Genomic DNA, 25,657 nt, shown 5'->3' with positions numbered 1-25,657 from the left:
GTTTCTTTGTAGCGCTTGATGGTTTTTGCAACTGCACTTGGGGACACTTTCAAAATTTTCCCAATTTTTCAGACTGACTGACCTTCATTTCTTAAAGTAATGATGGCCACTTGTTTTTCTTTACTTAGATCCTTTTTTCTTGCCATAATACAAATTCTAAGAGTCTATTCAGTAGGACTATCAGCTGTGTATCTACCAGACTTCTGCACAACACAACTGATGGTCCCAACCCCATTTATAAGGCAAGAAATCCCACTTATTAAACCTGACAAGGCACACCTGTGAAGTGACAACCATTCCCAGTGACTACCTCTTGAAGCTCATCAAGAGAATGCCAAGAGTGTGCAAAGCAGTCATAGAATATAAGACATATTTTCAGTTGTTTCACACTTTTTTGTTAAGTATATAATTCCACGTGTTAATTCATAGTTTTGATGCCTTTAGTGTGAATTTACAGTTTTTATAGTCCCGAAAATACAGAAAAATCTTTAAATGAGAAGGTGTGTATTCTGTACATTGGATACAATATGGTACTGCAATTAAAATAATACAAACTGAAAATTAAAAAAAATTAATTTAAAGTAATCAAGAAAACATCATAGGTTCTTTTTAGCATATTTGCACGATATGCATTAGTCATTACCGCATTTATGAAAACCCGCTGCCGTAAGCCAGGTTCTCTTCTATGGTTTTCATGTAACCAAACTAGGAGATAAAAGTTTTGATAGTATTGGAGATTTCCTTGCGGAAAAAAAGACAAGCATTAGATACAATTTGATTCAGCTGTCCGTCACTATATACCATCGGCAAGTATTAATTAATGATCATTTCGCCCTGGCTATACGTTGTATATACACCGGCTTATGAATAGGTTTTTTTTTTATCCATTTTTCTACATTTATTTAGCAGATCACTATGCGATTTGTTACTGTATATGTTGCCCTATCCCACATCCAGCGTTTATATTTGGATAGGCTACTACAAATGAGATCTCTTTCCTTACAATATTGGTCATTCTCTGAGCAGTTCCTCTTGGGCCCCAATCACTTCCCCCACAGGGAGTCTAACTGTGGAATGTCTTGGGTGACACGAACCGCTAAATAATATTTCCAGACAATTTCTTAACATAGGTAAGATTTTTAAATTGTTTTGCATTTATATATGTGGATACAAATACATCATATCCACAGGGATTAAATGAAAAAAAAATATAGTTCTTACCGATAACGTTATTTCTCTGAGCCCATGACGGCACCACGGAGAGAGGGGATCCGCCCACCAAGGACAGGAAACCTACAGATAAAAAGGCGGTACCACTCTGCCGCATCAGTTGTTTACTAGAGAACAATTGGAGACTATGGAACAGCTTATTAGTTTCAATATTACTTAACTTAATTGAGATACCGCGTGACCCATCATAAAATAAACTATGGCACTATATTAACGTGCACACCCATGAGTGAAGGGAGGGAATGTACGGGTGCCGTCATGGGCTCAGAGAAATAACGTTATCGGTAAGAACTATATTTTTCTCTGTCGCCCATGACGGCACCACGGAGAGATTTCATAGATTTGTACATTCAGGGAGGGACCACCGCTTCCAGAACCCTTTACCAAAAGTAAGGTCCGAAGAGGAGATAAGGTCCAATCTATAGTGCCTATAGAATGTGGAAGGTGATGACCAAGTAGCAGCTCTACATATCTGGTAAATCGAAGCTCCGGCCTTCTCGCCCAAGAAGCTGCCACTGCTCTCGTTGAGTGAGCCTTGACCTCCCCGGAAATAGACATTCCATTTGATGAGTATGATAGGCTGATAGCATCTGTGATCCATCTCGCCAGAGTAGCTTTGGAGGCTTTTTTCCCCTTCCAGGGATCCTGAAAGCACACAAAAAGAGAGGCATCCTCCCTACTCTCTCTGGTGGCTTCTAAGTACTACGTGAAGCATCTCCTGACATCTAGTGTATGCAATGATTCCTCCTCCCTATTTTTAGGGTTAAGACAAAAGGAGGGAAGAGATATCTATCTCTTAAGTTCGGTGGAACCGGGATGCCACCTTCGGGAGGTATGCAGGATCTATTTTGAGAGTAACACTATCCTCTAAAAACAGTGGAGGGTTAGAAGATAGTGCCTGTATGTCGCTTATTCTACGAGCAGATGAGAGGGCGACGAGCAGGGATGTTTTGAGGGATAGGAGTTTTAATGGGATATCCTCTAAGGGTTTGAAGGGCGGTTTAGACAGGGTTTTAAGGACCAAAAATAAATCCCATTGAAGGGAACTTTTACTGGAAGTGGCCTCGAACTACCTGCTGCCCTGATTAACCTGGAAACCCACCGATTCATAAAGTGATGTTTTAAGGGACAGATTCCCAGAGAAGCCTCTGACCGGGGTTCAAAAGGAGGTTTGGATAGGGATATAAGATCCAAGTTTAAATTCCAAGGAGGAGTAAACCGAGAGGGGATGGGTCTAGACCTGGCCAACGCTTTCCGATACCCAGCCGGGTCGTAATTGTACAGGGCCCTTAAAGCCAAGACTTGAACTTTCAAAGTATTTGTGGCTAGCCCCTGTTCCAATTCCTTGCAGAAACTCTAAGACAGCTGTTATTGGAAACTCCCTCTTCTAACTTGGAACCTGAAAGGAAGTTCCTCCAGGTTCTCCCCCCCCCCAGCAGTTTGGTGGTTCCTATATGGTCTTCTCCACTCCTGGAAACATTCACAATCAATATTATGGCTAACATTCTGAGGAGATGCACCAGAGAAGTCTGGGTGACCAGCCTTTTGACCATTTCCACATATTAGGGCTCAGAGTACCGGCCCCCGACCACCTGCTCTATATTTCCACGAGGAGGGGACTTGGAGAAGCAACATGTGCCTGTTCAGACTGGATTACCCAGTCATGCACCGCGGCGTCTGCTTGCGTCATAAGGGCGCGCTCTCACCCCGCGCGTGCCACTAGCCTCCGGTCCTGGACTGCGGGAAGATCAAACCAATAACCGTTAGTACATGGATAATGGCAGAGCATTAGGATGTACACACATTACTCATCCAGGAGATCACGTCTATTCCGAATCCTTAGGTGTCTAAACCCCAAACAAGGGTTGGATATTATTGCAACTAAGGAATACACAATCCGGCAGGTAATATTTCCTAACATTACCAGAGATGGCCTCTCATTAGAAACGCTGAAAGGGAAACGTGGATCATCGCTCCTATTTTACTGACATTACACACACATACATATCCTAAAAGGCAAGCTTGTCAGTGTTATCAGCCATGGAGGGAGTAGCCATACTCTATGGCTAGAGAAAAACAGGATTCTTCCCACCAGAGAGGTGCTGATTCGCCACAAGGTGCCAAAGGCAGACATGCTGTCCCTGGTAACCATAGTACAATAGACTTATGGGACGAGAATCTGTCTACTGGATGTTAATCAAGGAAACCAGCCCGATTATCACATGTGGAATTGGTAAGGATTTTTTCCTTCCACCTCTTGGTATTTTCTGCTCCCAGGACAGTAGTATGTCCCTTTATAGGTTGAGAAAAACTGTTCCATACCGAAGAACTGCTAATTTACTCAGCCAATTCAAGCAAAGCTCAGCTAAGCCCTGTTGTAAAGAATGAATCAACAGAAGTTGGAACTGGGTACAAAACCACTAGGACTTATAAGCCAGAGTTGGGGCCCAAGACAAAAATGTGAAATGGTAGACCCACGATATACCTTGTGCGTGGCTGCATAACCCAACGCGTCTCCATGTCACCTCCCCCGCACACCCTAGAGGCCCACTAGCCCCAGCGGTGGCGCTTCGGGTGACCATACCAGCCGAGGCAGAGGGACCCCAGCTGCCTGAGTCGGACTGATTGGCCCCGGAATCCCACGACGATCTTCCTTCTGGTAAGTCTGTAGGTCTACCATCAAGGACAGGAAACCAACTGATGCGGGAGAGTGGTACCGCCCTTTTTATCTGTAGGTTTCCTGTCCTTGGTGGGCGGATCCCCTCTCTCCGTGGTGCCGTCATGGGCGACAGAGAAAAAATGATTTAATCTTGCATTACTAACTTGAGAAGGGAATGTCATTTTATTTTATTTTTTTATATTAAAATTGAATGCCTTTTGAGGCTTTTTGATGATCTTAATGAGCTCTAACTAGTGATGAGCGTGTATACTCATTGCTTGGGTTTTCCAGAGCATGCTCGGGTGGTCTCCGAGTATTTGTATTTAGTCTTCGTTGCCGCAGCTGCATGATTTACGGCTGCTAGACAGCTTGAATACCTGTGGGGATTCCCTAGCAACCAGGCAACCCCCACATGTACTCAGGTTGGCTAGCAGCCATAAATCATGCTGCGTCGTCAAAAGCTAAATCTCCGAGCACACCAAAATACTCGGGAGACCACCTGAGGGTGCTCGGGAAAACCCGAGCAACGAGTATACTCGCTCATCACTAGCTCTCACATAATTGCATTTTCTTTGTCAGGCGGGTGGAGAGGCGTTAGTTTGTAGAAAGTCTTCATCATGTTAGGATTTCCCTTTGTTCATAGGTTAGAAGTAAGGCCGGGGTCACAATTGTAAGTGTGATGCGAGTCTCTCGCATCAATACCCGGTACTGCCACCGGCACTCGGGACCGGAACGTGTGGCTGCATGTATAGCTATGCAGCTGACCCCTCGTGCGAGTTTCTCACATCACACTCGCAAGTGTGACCCCGGCCTAAGAAAATCGCTTCATAACGCGAACAATAGCAGCTTTTTGTGGGAAGTTTTTCCTGTCTCTGATCTTGCCATGTCGGGTATGTTTCAGTATTTCAAATAAAAGCTTGTTTTTCCCCCAATGTGCTGGATTGCCTGCCATCTTTTGGATTGCCATTAAAGGGGAGCCTGGATCCATGCACTCAGTGGAAGGGCAAGCTGGTTATTTTCTCTACATATGTGAATGCTGTATGCTTCTTTAATATACCCTATACACAGAGATACAGCAGACATCATATATAACAATTCGTCTTTTACCTGCTTAAAAGTAAACCGGTCATCTTGGAAAGCGATAACTTTAAATCAGTAGACAAGTAGCATTACAATGTTGCCCGGCCACCTTACTGAAAGTGCAGCTACTGGGAGAAAATGAGCTTATTTCCTCCTGGGAGCTGCCAGCTTTCAGTCAAAGGTGCAAACATGGAGCGACAACAGTCAAAGCTCACAAGACTGGGTCTGTAAGCATACCTAGGCAGTATTAGGGACAGCTCGCTGTGGAGACATGCGCTGTACAGCAGGCTGTCAATCAAGGTGATCGGGCATGCATAGAGCCACAGTATAGTGAGCGTTGACCATAGCCGATCAAGTGCATACCACTATGACTAAAAGCTGGCGGCTCACAGGAGGAAATAGGTTGATTTTCTCCGGGTAGCTGTGCAAAATTGAAACTCTACCTGCAGACTAACCCTATATCTGCAAGTAAATGGCATTTTCTGAGGTGACAGGTTATCTTAAAGGTTAGCATGTGCACAGCGGGCCTCAAAAATTTTGCTCCTTCAGTCTCCCTTTGTATTTTACTCATAAATTCATCTTCATCAGTCATGCACCTTGATGGAACTAACTCAAATGGGAATGATCATTCATTCTTCTTTGTAGCCTTACACAGGGTTATTCCCTCACTTTTTTACTGGGGGAAATTGCTGTAACTTCTAAAAGATGATCCATTGTCCTGACATCTGGACTACACATACCTTGATTCATGAGAAACTGATGCTTTAAAGCAGGTGTTCAAAATGTCCACCGTTTGCATACAAGCACGCCTGCACATGCTGGTCCATATTGTTCAATGTATTCCACAGGGCTTCTGGGGTCATAGCCTGAATTTATCACTGTATGTTCTCTCGTAGTGCCTGTAATGTTCGTGGCTTGTTACTATACACTCAAACCCCTCAAAATGGCCCCAAAGAAAAAAAAATCTGGCAATAACTAGTTCTTTTCACTTGATCGGGCCTATTCAATTCCTGAACAAGAGTGACTCTGTACAGGTGAACACGACTTTCTTGGCTGCTCGTTGACATGTGGAATACAACATGCCTGCTTGCTGGGATAGGATGTGCAATGATTTACATGGAGCTGCCGGAAATAGCCGTTTCACATCGTTCTCCTTCATGCCCATCTAATAATGTTCCTGCACGTTCTGGCTTATTCACCGATGGCAGAATATACGGTTTGGATGGCAGATTTCAACCTCCAAATTTCTTTAGAAACTCACTTTGGCACCTCTTTAAGGATTCTGTTTTCCAATAAGCTTTGACAATGAAAACACGCTCCTCTAAGCTGTATCTGTACATAGTTAACAAATGAAGAAGGATTTCGGCAGGAGAGAAATGCGAGCACCACACAAACTACCAGATGGCGGCAGCAGGTCTATGTCGTGGTGGAAACGACCGACGGGCGAGGAGGCTTCACGTCGCTGAGGTTCTTTGCAATCTCACTTATTATGAACCATTTATTATGTACGGTCCATATGCGAGTACGGTCAACAATCTCATTTAGAAGTTACAGCAATTGTTCTGGGTAAAGTAATGAGAGCATCACCCTGCACATTATTAGGAAATTCCTTTAATCCAGCATATCTAATAAAAACTGCAATCTATTCTGAAATTTTACAAGACAAGTAATAGAAGCCTGAGCTGGAATATTAAATAAGGAGATGTATTATTCCTCTGATCTGACTAGTGTGTTGGAACGTCGGACTTACCATCGTAGAAGCAGACCTCAACATCAGCATTGGGGTAGTTCTCCATTAACATACATTTTGCGTATCTAGTGTAGTAGGTAACTTTTGGCGTCTTGGACCTTACAAGTTGGATGAACTTTGATGCATACTGGTATTTTTTCCAGTACTTTTCTATATGAAAAAGAATAAAACATGAACATAATGTTGGTAATAAGTAAGCCATCAGCCTGATCAAGTATCATTCCTTATAGCATCAAGATTTTTTTTAAAAAAAACAAACAGCATTATCAATTTTAATTTAGTAAAACATAGGAGCAATTACATTTAAAGTGGATGTCTGACACCACTACTTCAGCCTTAAGAGTTGACCACTATCTGTAGGTATCGTGCATCGATAGCATTCATTCAGCAAAGACACGTTCACGATACCGGATGATCGCGCAGCATCCTGGTAGGTGCATACCCCCGACTCAGAAGGGATCAGAGGCAGACACACAACATTTTCTGGAGGCTATTGAGGATTAGGAAATCATGGCAGTATCACACTTTTCCATGGTACTGCAGTTCAGCTCCACAGAAATTATAGAATTTGAGCTGTAACACCACAGATGTTGCACGGTTTTTATCAATATAATTTTTGATTTTGTACAGCAAATAGTACTACAAATTGTATATTACTAAGATTACAATAGGTTATAAGAATTTGTTCTGATTATCATGATGCAGAATGTTAAAGGGAACCAGTCACCAGTTTTAAACTTTCTAAAAATTTGCCCATCATCTGTAAACAGGATTCCTACAAAACCTTAATACTCTCACAGGTGTGGCTACGTGCCTCTGAAAAAGTGTTTTATTCATGTCTCGCTGCATACAAATTGCCCGGTCCGATGGGCAAATCCAGATTGCACTCAGCGCTGCCCCAATCCCTTTAGATGCCGCCTCTTCTATCTTCGTCTAAGTGGAAGATGACTCCTAGATTATTCACACAAGTGCTGGAAGTCTCGCGCCTCCGCAGTAGAGTCAGAGACTCCAGAGGCTTCTCTTCTACGTCACCAGTTTCCTGGCTGTTCAATTAGGCCTGTGCAGTGGGTCTCTGATTCCACTAAACAGGCGCAGGACTTAACCCTGTGTTGATGGCGTAGGACACGTAATCCACTTCCATCAAGACAGAAGAGGTGGCATTTGAAGGGACTAGGGCAGCACTGAGCAAAATCTGGATTTGCCCACTGGACATGATTAAAACACTTTTTTTGGAGGGATGCAGGGGCACCTATGAGGGTATAACGTGATTTTTAAAAGCATGTAAACAATGCTGGGCATGGCTTTTAAAAGGTATAAAACAGGTGACAGGTTCCCTTTAAAAATGGCTTAGAGATAATACCAGAGAGATCCATTACCTGGCAAACTGTCAAAAGCATAACTTAACATGTTTTCAGGTGGAGATGGAGGACGATCAACCAAAGGAAACCCCTTGCCTTCATTTGGAAGATAAATATAAACCTGAGAAAAGAAAGTAAAAAGTCAGTTAGTTACATAAAGAGGTGGGGCATGCTGCAAAACCACTGGGCAGAACAGTGCCCTGAACCACAGAGTTACATAAAGAGGTGGGGCATGCTGCAAAACCACTGGGCAGAACAGTGCCCTGAACCACAGAGTTACATAAAGTGGTGGGGCATGCTGCAAAACCACTGGGCAGAACAGTGCCCTGAACCACAGAGTTACATAAAGAGGTGGGGCATGCTGCAAAACCACTGGGCAGAACAGTGCCCTGAACCACAGAGTTACATAAAGTGGTGGGGCATGCTGCAAAACCACTGGGCAGAACAGTGCCCTGAACCACAGAGTTACATAAAGTGGTGGGGCATGCTGCAAAACCACTGGGCAGAACAGTGCCCTGAACCACAGAGTTACATAAAGAGGTGGGGCATGCTGCAAAACCACTTGGTAGAACAGTGCCCTGAACCACAGAGTTACATAAAGAGGTGGGGCATGCTGCAAAACCACTTGGTAGAACAGTGCCCTGAACCACAGAGTTACATAAAGAGGTGGGGCATGCTGCAAAACCACTGGACAGAACAGTGCCCTGAACCACAGAGTTACATAAAGTGGTGGGGCATGCTGCAAAACCACTGGGCAGAACAGTGCCCTGAACCACAGAGTTACATAAAGAGGTGGGGCATGCTGCAAAACCACTGGACAGAACAGTGCCCTGAACCACAGAGTTACATAAAGTGGTGGGGCATGCTGCAAAACCACTGGGCAGAACAGTGCCCTGAACCACAGAGTTACATAAAGTGGTGGGGCATGCTGCAAAACCACTGGGCAGAACAGTGCCCTGAACCACAGAGTTACATAAAGAGGTGAGGCATGCTGCAAAACCCTGAGTGCCCTGAGCCACAGAAAACCCAAGAGTCCTAATCAGCAAACTTGATTAAAAGGAACAAGTTAGCAATATCCAAATCCAGTGGTGGCCGTAGCTCTTTTTTGTTTCTTCCCGCCAGTGCCACTCTCCACTACCCAATGACCGCTAACAAAGGCTTTGCTGCAAGACGTCACCTTTGCTTTCCACTGACAATCAAGTAACAAAGGGTGGCACCAGCAAGGAGAAGCAAAGTGAAGCTGCAAATTGAAAGTGAACCAGCGAGGTTTTGAGTATAAATTGCAACTTTCTGCACTACAGAGCATTAAATAAAGGCAAAATAGGTATCCAAGGAAAAGTTTTACACTGCTACCTCTGCTAGCCTAGGGCAAACGTTCCTGAAAGATTCCCTTTAAACATCAGTTTCTGTAGAAGTTGCAGTGATTACAACACTAAAGGTGTAATATAAATAGGGGCCATCTCCATTATAAGGCCATGTGCCTAGTGTATACTGTCAGATTGAGTCAACACACTCCCCTTAAAAAAATAACACATCCCAATCTACCCCCTTCCACACTGGTCTGCATGAATGGACCACGGCACTCAGAGCTCTGCAGCCTCTTCTGCTGTTTACCTGCATACTACCCATGTGCTAACAGCTGAGCTGGGAAGTGCAGTTTGGACCCATTCACTTCAATGGAGCAGTCTTAAAATTCCTAGCATAGCTGCTACTCTATTGACAGAGCAGAAGCGTGTAGTCGATGAATATCCTGAACCTGGAAAGTCCTTTTAATATTAATATTCGTGTTGGTATTCTATTTGACCATAGGGTAGTTGATATTGCCCCACAGATATTTAGATATATAGAAAATACCTACCAAAATTCCATCACAGGATATGCGGAGGACTTCTCTCACTCGTTCCTGGGAGTTTTGTTCTTTCAAAAATTCCATGCAAACTTCTCCGGTATCCAAAATGCTCACCTGCCAAAGAAGATTCGCGTATCACAGACATGAGCTGGTAGAGAGGGATCCAAGTCCCCACACCACAGAACTAAGGCAGAGTACCAGCTACGGGCACATACCACGGCATTCTTGGTTTTCTGCCTGATTGGCTTCAATCTTTCTGAATTAAGTGGAGAAATGATGCTCCTCAAGGAGCGATAGCTCGCAGCTTGCTGAGGCATCTTTGACTTAATATTTGGTGGATTTTCTTCCAATACCGGAAATTTCCTCATTCCTTTCTGTGCCCCACAAAGGGAAGAGTCGGCGACATTCTTCTTCACCTCGTTCCAGTTGTACAAGAGAGCTTCAGGCTGTGCGGCTACGTGGCCATAATAATTTGCTGCCGAGTCGCTTCTATTGCTCACATCCTGGGATTTTTGCATTTGACCTAAAAAGAAAAATAAATATTAGTATGAAAAATTTTAGATTTTGTCCAGAAACATTGCCCAAGTTGTTATTTTTTTTAACTACCAGAGCCCCCAACACAGATGTGAATGTAACCTAAGGGCGCATTTACACCACTAACGGCCTCCAGACCTGAAACAAGGGCTTCACATAATGGGGACCTGCAGTTAACCCGGGTATGGCAGCCCAAACACAAATGTAAGTCAAGAACCCCACCTCTGGCTATGCTTGGGTCAGACTTTTAGCCAAAACATTTTAAAGAATTTTCTGTGCTCTTGAGACACAATATTAATACAGAAGTGGGTGAAGCATGACCAAATATGCCAGGAAAAGGATTACAGGAATAGTCCAGTCAAGGCCACGTTCAGTGTTTAGTCAGGATTTAACATCAGTATCTGTAATCCAAAACCAGGAAAGGAACAGTCAGAGGAAAGGTAGAATAGAAACACGTCACCACTTCTGGATTTATCACCCACTCCCGGTTTTGGGTTACAAACACTGAATGTGTGAATATAGCCTAAGTCTATAACCCAAAAATATGTAAAAGCCAATATTAAAGAAGTTGTCCACTACCTGGACAACTTCTTCTCATACCTCATGTTTGGCCCCATAAAATAATAAAGCCCATACTCCCCCTTCCGTGCTGGTGCCATTCCCCCAGTGTAGGCACTCTGTCTACCAGGGCTCCCATGCTGTTGTGACATGTGACCCCAGCGCCCAATCAGTGCCCAATCAGCACCGGCGTCACTGTCCCCGCCTCCTGTCGAATAGAGCAGAAAGAGGAAGTGAGAGAGCAGCTGCAGCCCGGACTTCCTCTTCATGTTCAATTTGTCCAAAGGGAGGGACAGTGACGCCAGCACTGATTGGCCGCTGGGGTCACATGTCACAACAACCGAACAGGAGCCCCAGACTGCGAGTAATGACACTGCGGGAACGGCACCAGCACAGGAGGAGAGTATAGGCTTTATTATTTTATGGGGGCCAAACATTTTGACCAAGGAGGTGTTGTACTAGTAGTTGACAGCCCCTTTAACAGCATGGCCTACTAAGATAAGGGGAGGAGGCCAGGGAAGAGTAACGGTATACAACATAACAGCTACCTGTGTTTACTAACGGCTTCATAAAGTGATTTACATGACGTGTAGTGTATGGAGCATGCTCAGGGGTTGAGCCCGATCCATATACGGTGAGTGCCATCTGAATTATACAATTGGCAAATGATAGAAGGAGGTATATGAGAGAAATGAAGGGCACTGTTCGGCTTCTGGATGCCATAGTAACCAATCTGCACCCTGTGCTGCATTGGTGCCAATAGATTTATAGGGTGAGCGTTCTCTTTCTCTCTCACTCCTTCAGGACATATGACATATTTATGTCACATCTTGTGTCCCTGATTTTGATGCGGGCTCACTTGCTGAGCCCGCACCTTTCCTAACAAATGATGGCTGATTTAATCAGCCACCATGTGCCTTTCACAGCTGCAGGTGGTGCGGTGATCTGCCCGCAGCTGTTAACCTGTTATATCCTGCTGTCAATCTCTGAACGCAGGATTTAACACGAGCTGAGAGGGGCATGTGTCATTCCACACTCCCAAGAGTGCGCCTGTGACGTGATCGCGGAGCGCTGATGGATTGCCATGACAGCCGGGGTTCTACTGACGACCCACGTGCTTGTCATTATGATACTCCTGTGAACGCCGGCCCAGTGCTGTTGCACTTGAGCAATTGCAGCTTCAAGTCTAAGGCAATTAAAGTTTTAAAAAAAAAGTTTTTTTTTTTTTATTTAAATATGTTAAAAACATATGAAAAAAAACAACAAAAAAGTTCAAATCACACCCCACCCCCTTTTGCAACATTGAAAATAAAAATGTAAAAAAAATAACATTTGGTATTGCTGTATTCAGAAATGTCAGATATAAATTAATATAATACAATTTGAGCAGTAAGCAGCGTCACAAGAGAAAAAATTGAAATGCCAGAATTACATAAGCACCAGCAACACTGCAATAAAAAGCAATCAAAACACTATCTATCAAATAATGGCATCAATAAAAACGTCAGCTTAGGGAGCAAAAAAATAAGCCCTCACCCAGCCATTCACCCTGTATATAACAGCTGGGTCCTGCTGCGGAGGGCATGGGCATAATGCCTGTGCCCGGATTCATCATCATGCCACATATATGCATGGCTTGGTGTGGTAAATACCAAGCTCCTTGGTTGTGTTTACTAGCAATGATTGTTTTATCACCTCATCATTGCTGGGACACAGCAGCACCTGCATGCTCGTGGGACACACCCCCTCCTGTGATAGGCAGCTCACTGTATACAGACATTTTACACTGAGAGCCTGGTGTGGGCGGGGTTAGCTTTCTCAGCTCTGCTTCATTGCAGAATCTAAAAACTGACTGTGTGAGAACCACTGCACCCTGTAATCTTTTGCATTACTCTATATGGGAACATTTGGTTGCACATGCACTTTTGAGCAATATATATTATGCTAATTTGCTTGTTTGGTACCTTTTCGATCTGCGGTCCCACAATCTGGCTTGTGACTGTCATTACCTCCTCAACCTTATGTGTTTTATATATGTGATTTCAATAAAGCTTTGACTTTTTAAATATTGGCTTTCTGGTGCTTTTGTTTCTTTCTATGCTCTAAGATGAGGTAACAAAAACCTGCTGGCAGATTCCCTTTAAGTTTCCATGGCATTGTAGAAGGTATGCTATAACATAATAATAAAAATGAATTCTTCTTCAATAAGTGCCGCATTTTAGCAAAATGCCAGCATACAATATGATAAAGCCCCTTATAAGAATTGAAATGTGTCACTAAGTCACACCACAAGCTGGGGGATACCCAATAGTGAACCATGCATATTGTATACACTGCAGGTGGTTTAGTGGTTAAAACTTTAAGGATAAGACACAGTAAAGGTACCTTCACACTAAGCGACTTTACAACGAGAACGACAACGATCCGTGACGTTGCAGCGTCCTGGATAGCGATCTCGTTGTGTTTGACACGCAGCAGCGATCTGGATCCCGCTGTGATATCGCTGGTCGGAGCTAGAAGTCCAGAACTTTATTTCGTCGCTGATCACCCGCTGTCATCGCTGGATTGGCGTGTGTGACGCCGATCCGGCGATGTGTTCACTTGTAACCAGGGTAAATATCGGGTTACTAAGTGCAGGGCCGCGCATAGTAACCCGATATTTACCCTGGTTACCATTGTAAAAGTAAAAAAAAAAAAAAAAACACTACATACTCACCTTCTGATGTCTGTCACGTCCCCCGCCGGCGGCTTCCCGCACGGACTGACTGCCGGCCGGCCATAAAGCAGAGCACAGCGGTGACGTCACCGCTGCTGCCGGCGTTGACACATTCAGTTAGTGCAGGAAGCTCTGAGCAGCAGCGCGTAACCCTGTGGACGCCGGGGGACGTGACAGACATCAGAATGTGAGTATGTAGTGTTTTTTTTTTACTTTTACAATGGTAACCAGGGTAAATATTGGGTTACTATGCGCGGCCCTGCACTTAGTAACCCGATGTTTACCCTGGTTACCCGGGTGCTGCAGGGGGACTTCGGCATCGTTGAAGACAGTTTCAACGATGCCGAAGTCGTTCCCCTGATCGTTGGTCGCTGGAGAGAGCTGTCTGTGTGACAGCTCCCCAGCAACCACACAACGACTTACCAACGATCACGGCCAGGTCATATCGCTGGTCGTGATCGTTGGTAAGTCGTTTAGTGTAACGGTACCTTAACTGTCAGAGGACTGTAGCTTCCAACTCGGCATTATTCAGAAAATTCTGGCTCAGACCACAATGGAAAGGAATCCGAACTAAAATATTCTTATTTGTTTCTCCCGCTGAGAGCAATCATCCATGATACCACAATGGACACCTACCATTTAATTGCATGGCTCCAAACCATTGCTGCACAGTTTCAGCTTGGCCCCTTTCATCAGACCGGACACCTGAGAGTTTTGGAGGACAGAAAAATTCAGACCTTAAAACAAAAATAAAAAAAGCAATGTTAAAAAAAATGAAGAAGAGAGTCATATAGCAATACAAGGTCCAAGTATCTAACGTACAGTCTATTGTTCTCTGTGCCTGAAATCAGAACCTCAGGGACACAGCAGAGCGCCCATCGAGATGCCAGGGAGAACCTGTGGACCAGGTGGCTCAACTAAGCAAGTTTGAAACTGACCATGTTACTTTTATTAAATTGACAAGAGAGGTGCTCAAATGATTGCCCAATATCAGTTTTAGGTGACCTCTACAGGTCCTTCTCAAAAAATTAGCATATAGTGTTAAATTTCATTATTTACCATAATGTAATGATTACAATTAAACTTTCATATATTATAGATTCATTATCCACCAACTGAAATTTGTCAGGTCTTTTATTGTTTTAATACTGATGATTTTGGCCTACAACTCCTGATAACCCAAAAAACCTGTCTCAATAAATTAGCATATTTCAACCATCCAATCAAATAAAAGTGTTTTTTAATAACAAACAAAAAAAACCATCAAATAATAATGTTCAGTTATGCACTCAATACTTGGTCGGGAATCCTTTGGCAGAAATGACTGCTTCAATGCGGCGTGGCATGGAGGCAATCAGCCTGTGACACTGCTGAGATGTTATGGAGGCCCAGGATGCTTCAATAGCGGCCTTAAGCTCATCCAGAGTGTTGGGTCTTGCGTCTCTCAACTTTCTCTTCACAATATCCCACAGATTCTCTATGGGGTTCAGGTCAGGAGAGTTGGCAGGCCAATTGAGCACAGTAATACCATGGTCAGTAAACCATTTACCAGTGGTTTTGGCACTGTGAGCAGGTGCCAGGAAGCATGAAGTGCTCCAAAATCTCCTGATAGCTAGCTGCATTGACCCTGCCCTTGATGAAACACAGTGGACCAACACCAGCAGCTGACATGGCACCCCACACCATCACTGACTGGGTACTTGACACTGGACTTCAGGCATTTTGGCATTTCCTTCTCCCCAGTCTTCCTCCAGACTCTGGCACCTTGATTTCCGAATGACATGCAAAATTTGCTTTCATCAGAAAAAAGTACTTGGGACCACTTAGCAACAGTCCAGTGCTGCTTCTCTGTAGCCCAGGTCAGGCGCTTCTGCCGCTGTTTATGGTTCAAAAGTGGCTTTACCTGGGGAATGCAGCACCTGTAGCCCATTTCCTGCACACGCCTGTGCACGGTGGCTCTGGATGTTTCCACACCAGACTCAGTCCACTGCTTCCTCAGGTTCCCCAAGGTCTGGAATCGGTCCTTCTCCACAATCTTCCTCAGGGTCCGGTCACCTCTTCTCGTTGTACAGCGTTTTCTGCCACATTGTTTCCTTCCAACAGACTTACCATTGAGGTGCCTTGATACAGCACTCTGGGAACAGCCTATTTGTTGAGAAATTTCTTTCTGGGTCTTACCCTCTTGCTTGAGGGTGTCAATGATGGCCTTCTTGACATCTGTCAGGTCGCTAGTCTTACCCATGATGGGGGTTTTGAGTAATGAACCAGGCAGGGAGTTTTTAAAAGCCTCAGGTATCTTTTGCATGTGTTTAGAGTTAATTAGTTGATTCAGAAGATTAGGGTAATAGGTCGTTTAGAGAACCTTTTCTTGATATGCTAATTTATTGAGACAGGTTTTTTGGGTTATCAGGCGTTGTAGGCCAAAATCATCAGTATTAAAACAATAAAAGACCTGACAAATTTCAGTTGGTGGATAATGAATCTATAATATATGAAAGTTTAATTGTAATCATTACATTATGGTAAATAATGAAATTTAACACTATATGCTAATTTTTTGAGAAGGACCTGTATATGGAGAGCTGAGGGCATGCTTCAAGTTAGGACCAGATCGCCACCCTTCTAGAGCAAGTTCTGCAGCGTTCCCCATTGCCAATATAGTCTATGGTGAAATCGCATCTATGCCAAGTGATGCCAAGAGAAGACTCAAGACTTTGGAAACTAAGACACATTGAACACTGGAAACATCCGCAATAGTTCAGTTTCTTGATGTCAGACATATTGGGTACAGGACCTATAGGGACCCCCACAACACATTACAATGCTTCATGCACATTATAATTGCACTTCGATTACAGTAGAACACAACTAGATTTTCTGTTTAAAGACAGAAACAAAATACAACAGGCAATGAGACTGGAATAGCATCCTAAATATTCTCCTATGGATAATTTACCTTTCCAAACCGGCGGAGCACCATACAGTCATGCTGCTGTCATGAAACTGGAAATCTAAACGAGATGTGGATTTATACCATGCACACACCCGGAGCATTACCGCTATCCCCCGGGCTGCATCAGCCATCTGCAGGAGATGCCCACTAGCTGCCCACTGGGGACGCCACCACCTGTGTGGTGCCCAGTACAAGACCCACAACAAGCACCATGGAATGGAAGAGGCTCCATATACAGTAGGGCTTTATCACCTAGCAGTTATTCCTTCTGAAGGACTGACGAACATTGATTGACTATCACTACGCAGCAAATATACTTCACGGTGCCATTTGTAAAGTTATCTGACAGATGATCTGTCAAACACCTTTTTGTTCTGCAATTTTATAACACTTGTTAAAAAATAAATAAATAAATAAATGCCATACATTTTTAAACAATGTTCGTAATTACGGCATCTCAAAAAACGTGGAGACTTTTTTCTGCCATTTTTAAATTACTAACCCAGACTAGGTTTAAAGGCTGTGTGCACACGTTGCGGTTTTTCCACGTTTTTTCGCTATAAAAACGCATACATATGCATCCTATCATTTAGAATGCACTCTGCAATTTTTGTGCACATGATGCGTTTTTTTTCCGCGAAAAAACACATCACGGTAAAAAACGCAGCATGTTCATTAATTTTGCGAGTTTTTTCGCGTTTTTCCCGCTATACAATGCATTGGGAAAGCTCTGGAAAAAAAACGTGAAAAAAACGCAGTAAAAACGCGAAAAGAACGCATGCGGTTTTCTTGCAGAAAATGTCCGGTTTTCTTCGGGAATTTTCAGCAAGAAATTCTTACGTAGGCACATACCCTAAAGGGAACATGTTGGCAGATATTTGTACTTTAAACTGATATAATCTATGTTAGGTTGCCGTAATGCAGAATATTTTCAAACCTTTGCTTTATCAATCTTTGTTTCGGTGGCACAGAAACCCCTTGTCCAATTTTTATACTAATGACCCACAAGTGCCAAGGGCTTAGCCCTACACATAGCTTTCCGGCCTCGTCACTATTTCACCCGCCTTACAGGTCACTCTTCTTTGTTGCCTGCTAACCCACAAGAGGTGACACGTAAGCGCTGTCATTCCTGGGGTTGGAGTATGGTCAGGCCAATAGATGAGCTACCGCCACATCATCAGGACCTTACAACACATGCGCCACCACTCAGAATGACAGGGCTTTGGCGAGGTCTCGGGCAGGGAAGCATGTGACATAGAAGTGTGACCCCTCAGTCAGTGACAGAAGGCAAACGGCAGGTGGAGAAAGCGCGAGGGGCTGGAGAGTTGTAGGTATAGGGCTAAGCCCCCTGAAATTGTGTCTCATTAGTATTAAAATTGGAATAGGGATTTCCCAACAACAGAATCAAGGATTAATGAAGCAAAGGTATGGATTTATTCTGCATTACCACGTCCTAAAACATAGATAATATCAATTTGGGGTACAAAGACTTGCTGACAAGTTCCCTTCAATGCTGCTCATTTAGGTCACTATACTACACACTTGGCTCCAACATGGGTACCAAGATTTGACCCAATTACACTTGTCTAATCCTGCCTAAGGCAACTGTATTTACAGGGATTACTGTCCAAAAAATATATCCTCTTGACCAATGAGATATGGAGGGAGGAAAGTTTCTGCCAACTTAGAAATATGACCATTATTGTAATTGCACTATGTATAAACCTATGAAAAGCTGTAGATTGGGATGTGTTGCATAGAAGAATAAAAAGAAATAAATAGACTTTACTTACGGACTTTTCTCCTTCACTGGGGGAGAGGCAAGTCTATCCAAAGAGCCGTGGGCAGCTTTTTCTGTAAACATCTGGGGGATATCGCCATAACTGTTGGCAGGAGAAGATGCGGAGGTCCGGTACCCACTCAGCTGACCGGCTTTATTCAATGTCTCCACAGAGTGACATCTGTCCACGTAGCTGTTTGCTTTACTGTGTGTTTGGCTACGAGAGGCCCCTGTCCTGTCAGAAGAATGAGCCCTCCGGAGGTAACGAGAATGTGGCCTGTCCTCACTGGCAACTGCCTTCCTCCCCCTCTTGTCAGAAGAGTCATTTTCCTCTCTTTGACAATTGTGAAAGCTTCCACCATCCATCGTCAAGACATCATTTGGTTGTCTATCCTTGAACTGAAAGACATTCAGTTTGCTGGGAAGTGAAGGTCCTGATAAAATCCTTTTCTCCTGTAAGCGCCCACTAACACTAACCCCAGAAGAACCAGTAAATCCAGTAGAAATGGTAGCATGGCCACTGTCAATGGAGTCTTCAACAGCTCCTATATCATCGCAGGTGGAAGAAGAATACCCTGTCATGAATGGGTGGTCCAGCACAGATGAGAGACTTAACCGATCTGCAGGGTTTTTGCGCAGGAGATGAAAAATCAGTTCCTTAGCTTCCCTTGATACAAAATTGGGCATCTCATAGTCAGCCAAAACGATCTTATTCAAAGTGTTCTTCACAGTATCAGTGTCAAAAGGAGGTCTTCCCACAAGAAAAGTATACAACATGCAACCCAAAGACCACACATCGGATTCAAGGCCATGAGCGCTCCTGGTGGCTATTTCAGGAGCAATGTAGTTCGGTGTGCCGCACATTGTGAAGTGCTTCTCATTGGGCAATTTCAACTGAGCTGCCAATCCAAAGTCTGCAATCTTAATGTTCATATCACTGGAGAGAAGGAGGTTGGAAAGGGTGAGATCCCGGTGCAGAATGCCATGAGAATGGAGATACAGCATCCCCTTCACTATCTGCTCCATGAAATGACGTGCTGTGGAAGAAGAAGACACCATGTAAGAAATGTATAAGGCCAAGGCTTCCACTGTGTTTACTAGGTGTAGTAAGATCAAACACTACTGCAACTCACAAATCAGGATCCACACGATAGGTGATCACTAGGGGCACCATCAATAACTAGACTTAGGGAACTGCTCCATTTGCGGTCTATGGGACTGACGGAGACAGTGGAGTGCTGTACTTGGCTCTCTCTTGATCAGTGCCATAGACAATGAATGAAGCTACAGTGCTAATTCCACCTCCTCTGATGCAGGGTTTGGGGACCAGAGTTCTGGTGATTGGAGGTGGATCCAGTGATCAAACATAATCCTAATGAAAGGGTAAAGATGGTATTTGTGCACTATCATCTTTCATAAAGGAAATTTTTCGCCGCCACTCCATCTCCTGCCGTTTGTGACCTACCAATGTTTTATGGAGCGCGCCGGAGGTCACTAATCAATGTTAGTCTATAAGAGCTTCGTTCTGGCTCTCATAGACTTGCATTGAGAGCTTGTGACGTAGCTTCTGACTTCCCGGCCCTCCAGAAGCTACGCTCATGAGAGTATATGACCAGGGGTGGGGAACTTACATTTAAAGCAGCACTGAGGCGGGATATAAAAAAAACCAGTCCACTGAAGTGGTGCTTTAATGCATAAGCACAAGACTTTCCAAAATGAAGTCTTTTACAGGACCCTGTTCACATCTGTGCCAGGTATTTCTGACATATAAGTGTAGCACTGTGCCCCTGAATGCCAGCCATCAGCAGCGCCCCACAGACCCTATTGACCATAACTGGGTCCATGTGGTTTTTGCCATGGTGCATTACATGTTACACCCTATAGGTGTATTAAACAAATCATCATTTATAAAGCCTATAACAGAACATCACGTAACACGTTACACTCACCTTCTTTCTCAGCAAATGGCTTCTTTCTATTCTTTAAATATCTGTTCATCTCTCCATTGTGACACATCTCAAGTATCAGGTAAACATAATTGCTGTCCTCAAAATAGTTGTAAAGCTAAAAACGGGGAAAGAAAATGTGGATGAAATTTTCTAAAAAGATGTTTGTAAAATCACAATGACTCCAAGCCATAAACTCTCATACCTCCAAAATAGACGGATGTTTTAGCTGGCAGTGGATCTCCACCTCATTGCGCACCCTCTGCACCATGCCAACCCTCTGCATGGCCTTTTTATCTATCTAAGGTACGGAACAAAAAAGGACATCACATTAAATGTAGGGCACAAATCATATTAAACTGATATAATTAAGGAGTGTCAAACTCAAAACACATGCAATATTATGCAAATTTACATGGGACTTACCATTTTGATTGCAACCTCGATGCCGGTATTTATGGACTGTGCCCTGTATACGCAGGCAAAGGAGCCTTTTCCCAGGAGGTTGAGGACCTTGAAGTCCTTGAAAATAAAAAGATAAAAAGGATCAATCACCCAGTGAAGGGGCTATAGCTGCCAGCAGGTAACGATCAGTCAGAGTGTCTACAAGGATAATCGATCTCTGGACGTGCTGCCATCACAGCATACGTTTCCAGGGTGTCCTAGTGTTACGGCAGGTCGAAGAGCAGTGGGGTATAACTGTGAAGCCCCCACTAATCTGCAGCCACAGGCTGGTCCCAGTGTACAGGGGGAGCCCCCAGATCTGCAGCCTGATCCCATTGTACAGGGGAAGCCTAATCCCAGTGTACAGGGGGGAGCCCCCAGATCCGCAGCCTGATCCCAGTGTACAGGGGGAGCCCCCAGATCCGCAGCCTGATCCCAGTGTACAGGGGGAGCCCCCAGATCCGCAGCCTGATCCCAGTGTACAGGGGGAGCCCCCAAATCCGCAGCCTGATCCCATTGTACAGGGGGATCCCCCAGATCCGCAGCCTGATCCCATTGTACAGGGGGATCCCCCAGATCCGCAGCCTGATCCCAGAGTACAGGGGGATCCCCCAGATCCGCAGCCTGATCCCAGAGTACAGGGGGATCCCCCAGATCCGCAGCCTGATCCCAGAGTACAGGGGGATCCCCCAGATCCGCAGCCTGATCCCAGAGTACAGGGGGGGCCCCCAGATCCGCAGCCTGATCCCAGAGTACAGGGGGAGCCCCCAGATCCGCAGCCTGATCCCAGAGTACAGGGGGAGCCCCCAGATCCGCAGCCTGATCCCAGAGTACAGGGGGAGCCCCCAGATCCGCAGCCTGATCCCAGAGTACAGGGGTTGCCCCCAGATCCGCAGCCTGAGCCCAGCGTACAGGGGGAGCCCCCAGATCCGCAGCCTGAGCCCAGAGTACAGGGGGAGCCCCCAGATCCGCAGCCTGAGCCCAGAGTACAGGGGGAGCCCCCAGATCCGCAGCCTGAGCCCAGAGTACAGGGGGAGCCCCCAGATCCGCAGCCTGAGCCCAGAGTACAGGGGGAGCCCCCAGATCCGCAGCCTGAGCCCAGAGTACAGGGGGAGCCCCCAGATCCGCAGCCTGAGCCCAGAGTACAGGGGTTGCCCCCAGATCCGCAGCCTGAGCCCAGCGTACAGGGGGAGCCCCCAGATCCGCAGCCTGAGCCCAGAGTACAGGGGGAGCCCCCAGATCCGCAGCCTGAGCCCAGAGTACAGGGGGAGCCCCCAGATCCGCAGCCTGAGCCCAGAGTACAGGGGGAGCCCCCAGATCCGCAGCCTGAGCCCAGAGTACAGGGGGAGCCCCCAGATCCGCAGCCTGAGCCCAGAGTACAGGGGGAGCCCCCAGATCTGCAGCCTGATCCCAGAGTACAGGGGGAGCCCCCAGATCCGCAGTCTGATCCCAGAGTACAGGGGGAGCCCCAGTTACCTCGATGCTGTTCTCCCCCTGGAGCAGAGGTTTGCAGCCCCCTCCGTCCTGCTGGCCACGGCCTCCCTCTGGGGACGGCTCCCTGGAGGTGAGGTTGGGGAAGAGGAAGGTGAGGACCCTCTCCAGCATGTTGCCAGCAGCAGTGCGCAGACACTAGTGACAGGACTCGGCACTACATCCCGGTGCTGTTCCCGCTGCCCCAACCGACAGCAGCACAACATGACAACAGCTGCACAACATGACAGCCCCCGGGGACGCCACAGTAACTACGGCTCCCTGCCACCATAGCAACCGGGGAGGCCCGGAGCCCTGGCAGCGCCTACCTCTATCCTCCCGCCAATGCTGCTCGCCATGGCTCATCCTCGCTGTCTCACTGCCGGAGCCGGGACTGTGGCGGTGACCGGGGGATGTCGGCGGGGAAGGCTGGGGCTCTCGGGTCCATTTCCGTGACTAAAAGTTGTTGTTTGAATATTCCGCCCGTTATAGTCACGTGACGCGACGGAGGTGACGTCAGAGGAAGCGCCGCGCTGCAGTGCCCGCGGTTGTGAGGAGCTCCGTGTCTGTTTTTAATAAAGTTTTATGGGAAAAGTTTGTTTTCCGCCGCTGCTTCCAGCAATGCGGTGACCGTGCCCGTGTGCGAGGCCGTACGGGTCCTCGTAGTGTCCCGGGTGGGGCTGCACGGACGGCCACTGTCTCCCCGTGATGTGAGCACTGGTGGCTCGGTCTGTGTGTGACGCCTGGTCTGCAGCGTGCATTACAGGGGCGGCCGCTTTCTCCTTAGGTTATGTGTGCACACGGCTATACAGTGCCGGGCCGCAGAGGAAAGCAGAAAACCGCCAGGGCCCGACACTGCTCCGCCAGACAGGGGCCCCCTAGCGGCCTCTCCCCGCATGTGCATGTGTGTGGGCAGAGTCCTGGCACTCCGGGTCCTGGTCCCTGCCGCCTGTGGCTCAGCGCCATGTAGCACCTTTTTTTCCCAGTTCTTAGAATGGGTGAAAACCACTTAAAGGGAACTTGTCACCCCCCCTCGGGAATTTGTAGGCCTCTTTCACACTAGCGTCGTGCACTGCATGTCGCTATGCGTCGTTTTGTAGAAAAAACGCATCCTGCAAAAGTGCTTGCAGGATGCGTTTTTTCTCCATTGACTTGCATTAGCGACGCATTGCCACACGTCGCAACCGTTGTGCCACACGTCGCAACCTTGTTGTGTCGGACCGTCGCCACCAAAAACGTTGCATGTAACGTTTTTTGGTGCGTCGTGTCCAGCATTTCCAACCACGCATGCGCGGCCGGAACTCCGCCCCTGCCTCCCCGCACCTCACAATGGGGCAGCGGATGCGTTGAAAAACAGCATCCGCTGCCCCCGTTGTGCGGCGCTTTCACTGCTAGCGTCGGTGCGCCGCAACGTCGCATAGCGACGTGCAGTGCACGACGCTAGTGTGAAAGTAGCCTAAAAGAGCCACCTTGTGCAGCACTAATGCTTCATTCTGACAAGGTGGCTCTTATTTCGGGTCCCTGGCACTGCTGAAAGAATCGTTTTTGAAATGTGTCCCTCATACCCTGAAATCACCACGGGGCAGGTCTTTTCCCCCTAATACAGACGCCTCACAGCCATCACTCATGGCCTCTGGGCGCCTCCTCTTCCTTCATTAGCGTCCCTGGCGCCTGCGCTGTAAGTTCGAAGGGCAGCGCAACTGTGCATGCCCGAAAAAAAAAAACCTGGAACGTGAAAAACTGGAAGTGAAAAATCCGGAACGTGTGCGCACAGCCTTAGAGGACTCGTTCATTTTGCTGCCACAGTAAAATGCTGCTTTTTTGTGAAAAAAAAAAAACGTGATGTGTGAACATGCTCTTAGTGCAGCTTTCCTCATACAATGGCTGCTGGCGGAGGAGCATGTGACCAGATCTGTCCATCATCCTCCTCCAAAAGAAAAGCAGCTTTCCAATGTGAGGTGTTTTATAACTGGAGGTCACTGCTGGACAGGTCTGGTGACATGCTGCTCCGCCAGCAGCCATTGTTAGTTAGGGCATGTTTCCATGGTTCGGAAGCTCTGTGCTTTGGACACAGCAGGTACCCTGCTCCGCCCAAAGTGCCGCCCCCTGTTGTACGCGTGGTGATTCTGAATCTGCTCACTGAACACGTGGAATCACCGCATTCTATACATAGACCGGGTTATTTATCTTGCAGAGACGGAGCGTCGCCGCAAGGTGAACAGACCTGCTGCGGTCGCTAAAGACGCGCCACATGTCCGGATACGCAGGGCCACCGGATGCGGCCGGGCGCACATAGTGGAGAAGGGATTTCATAAAATCACATCCACTATGCTGTGATATCTGGACGCTGCGGAGTCCAATCTGCAGCAAATCCTGACCATTTCCTGACCGTGGAAACATAGCCTAAGGACATAATGACACTAAAGGTACCGTCACACTCGGCAACTTTGCAAAGAGAACAACAACAATCCGTGAGGTTTCAGTGTCCTGGATAGCAATCTCGTTGTGTTTGACACGCAGCAGCGATCTGGATCCCGCTGTGCCATCGCTGGTCGGAGCTAGAAGTCCAGAACTTTATTTCGTCGCCAGGTCGGCGTGTATCGTCGTGTTTGACATCAAAAGCAACGACGCTAACAATGGATGTAATGGAGCTAACAACCAGCGAGAACGAGAAGTGAGTCGCCGTTACGTCACTGGATCGCTCCTGCATCGTTCTGGAGTTGCTGTGTTTGACGTCTCTACAGCTACCTAAACAGCGACGCTCCAGCGATCTAGTTTAGGTCGGCTCGTTGTCTATATCGCCGCAGCGTCGCTGAGTGTGACGGTACCTTAATTTTGGCCGGAGAATTATCTATCGTTTTAAACAGTCCTATTGATAGCATTGTCCATGCAGCCATTTGGAAAAACTGCCATGTGTTACAGTCAGATCAAGACTTATGCAGAATAAGTTCTGTAAGTCCACAATTTGCTTATAAAAGGACACATAATTTGGCTGATTTATTAGTTCATAATCGCCTTCTGCCAACAGACAATAACTGGTTAAAAAAGGTTAAAAAATAATTCCCCACAAGGCAATTACAAATGTAGAAATTGTAATTACTGCTATCTGCATATTACCAGAAATCCTCGGCAAATTGAATCGATCCAACATAGGGTTTGCGACTTCATCTCATGTAAAAGTAAATTTGTATGTTTATTTTATTACATAGGAAAAACTTATCAGACCACTAGTCGTTAGATTTCGTGCACACTAGTGATGAGCGAATATACTCGTTACTCGAGTATATTTACATCTGTTAGCCAGTATTTACATCTGTTAGCCAGCTTGAT

General features: G+C 46.1%; 1 protein-coding gene across 2 annotated transcripts in view; it reads right to left on the bottom strand.

The window, feature by feature from the left end:
* The window catches only part of PLK4 (polo like kinase 4), a 38,015-nt gene extending 14,813 nt beyond the window's left edge, over nt 1-23,202 (bottom strand). Inside the window, exons 1-10 of one of the 2 annotated variants that reach the window (XM_077279110.1) lie at nt 22,657-23,202; nt 20,840-20,935; nt 20,619-20,714; nt 20,417-20,531; nt 18,481-19,504; nt 14,371-14,471; nt 10,142-10,449; nt 9,936-10,040; nt 8,096-8,198; nt 6,720-6,869 (exon numbers count right to left, since the gene is read on the bottom strand). In XM_077279110.1, coding sequence (XP_077135225.1) covers nt 6,720-6,869; nt 8,096-8,198; nt 9,936-10,040; nt 10,142-10,449; nt 14,371-14,471; nt 18,481-19,504; nt 20,417-20,531; nt 20,619-20,714; nt 20,840-20,935; nt 22,657-22,686 — 2,128 coding nt within the window. In that variant the 5' untranslated portion in view covers nt 22,687-23,202. Of the gene's footprint in view, nt 1-6,719; nt 6,870-8,095; nt 8,199-9,935; nt 10,041-10,141; nt 10,450-14,370; nt 14,472-18,480; nt 19,505-20,416; nt 20,532-20,618; nt 20,715-20,839; nt 20,936-22,333; nt 22,583-22,656 lie in introns of those variants that run through there. The other variant, XM_077279109.1, reaches the window with a different exon arrangement.
* Nucleotides 23,203-25,657: the final 2,455 nt, after the last annotated feature.

This window comes from Ranitomeya variabilis, chromosome 1, assembly GCF_051348905.1.
Source record: "Ranitomeya variabilis isolate aRanVar5 chromosome 1, aRanVar5.hap1, whole genome shotgun sequence".
NCBI classification, from domain to species: domain Eukaryota; kingdom Metazoa; phylum Chordata; class Amphibia; order Anura; family Dendrobatidae; genus Ranitomeya; species Ranitomeya variabilis.
Note: the sequence above shows the minus strand (reverse complement) of the source record. Positions and strands in the feature narration are given on the sequence as shown.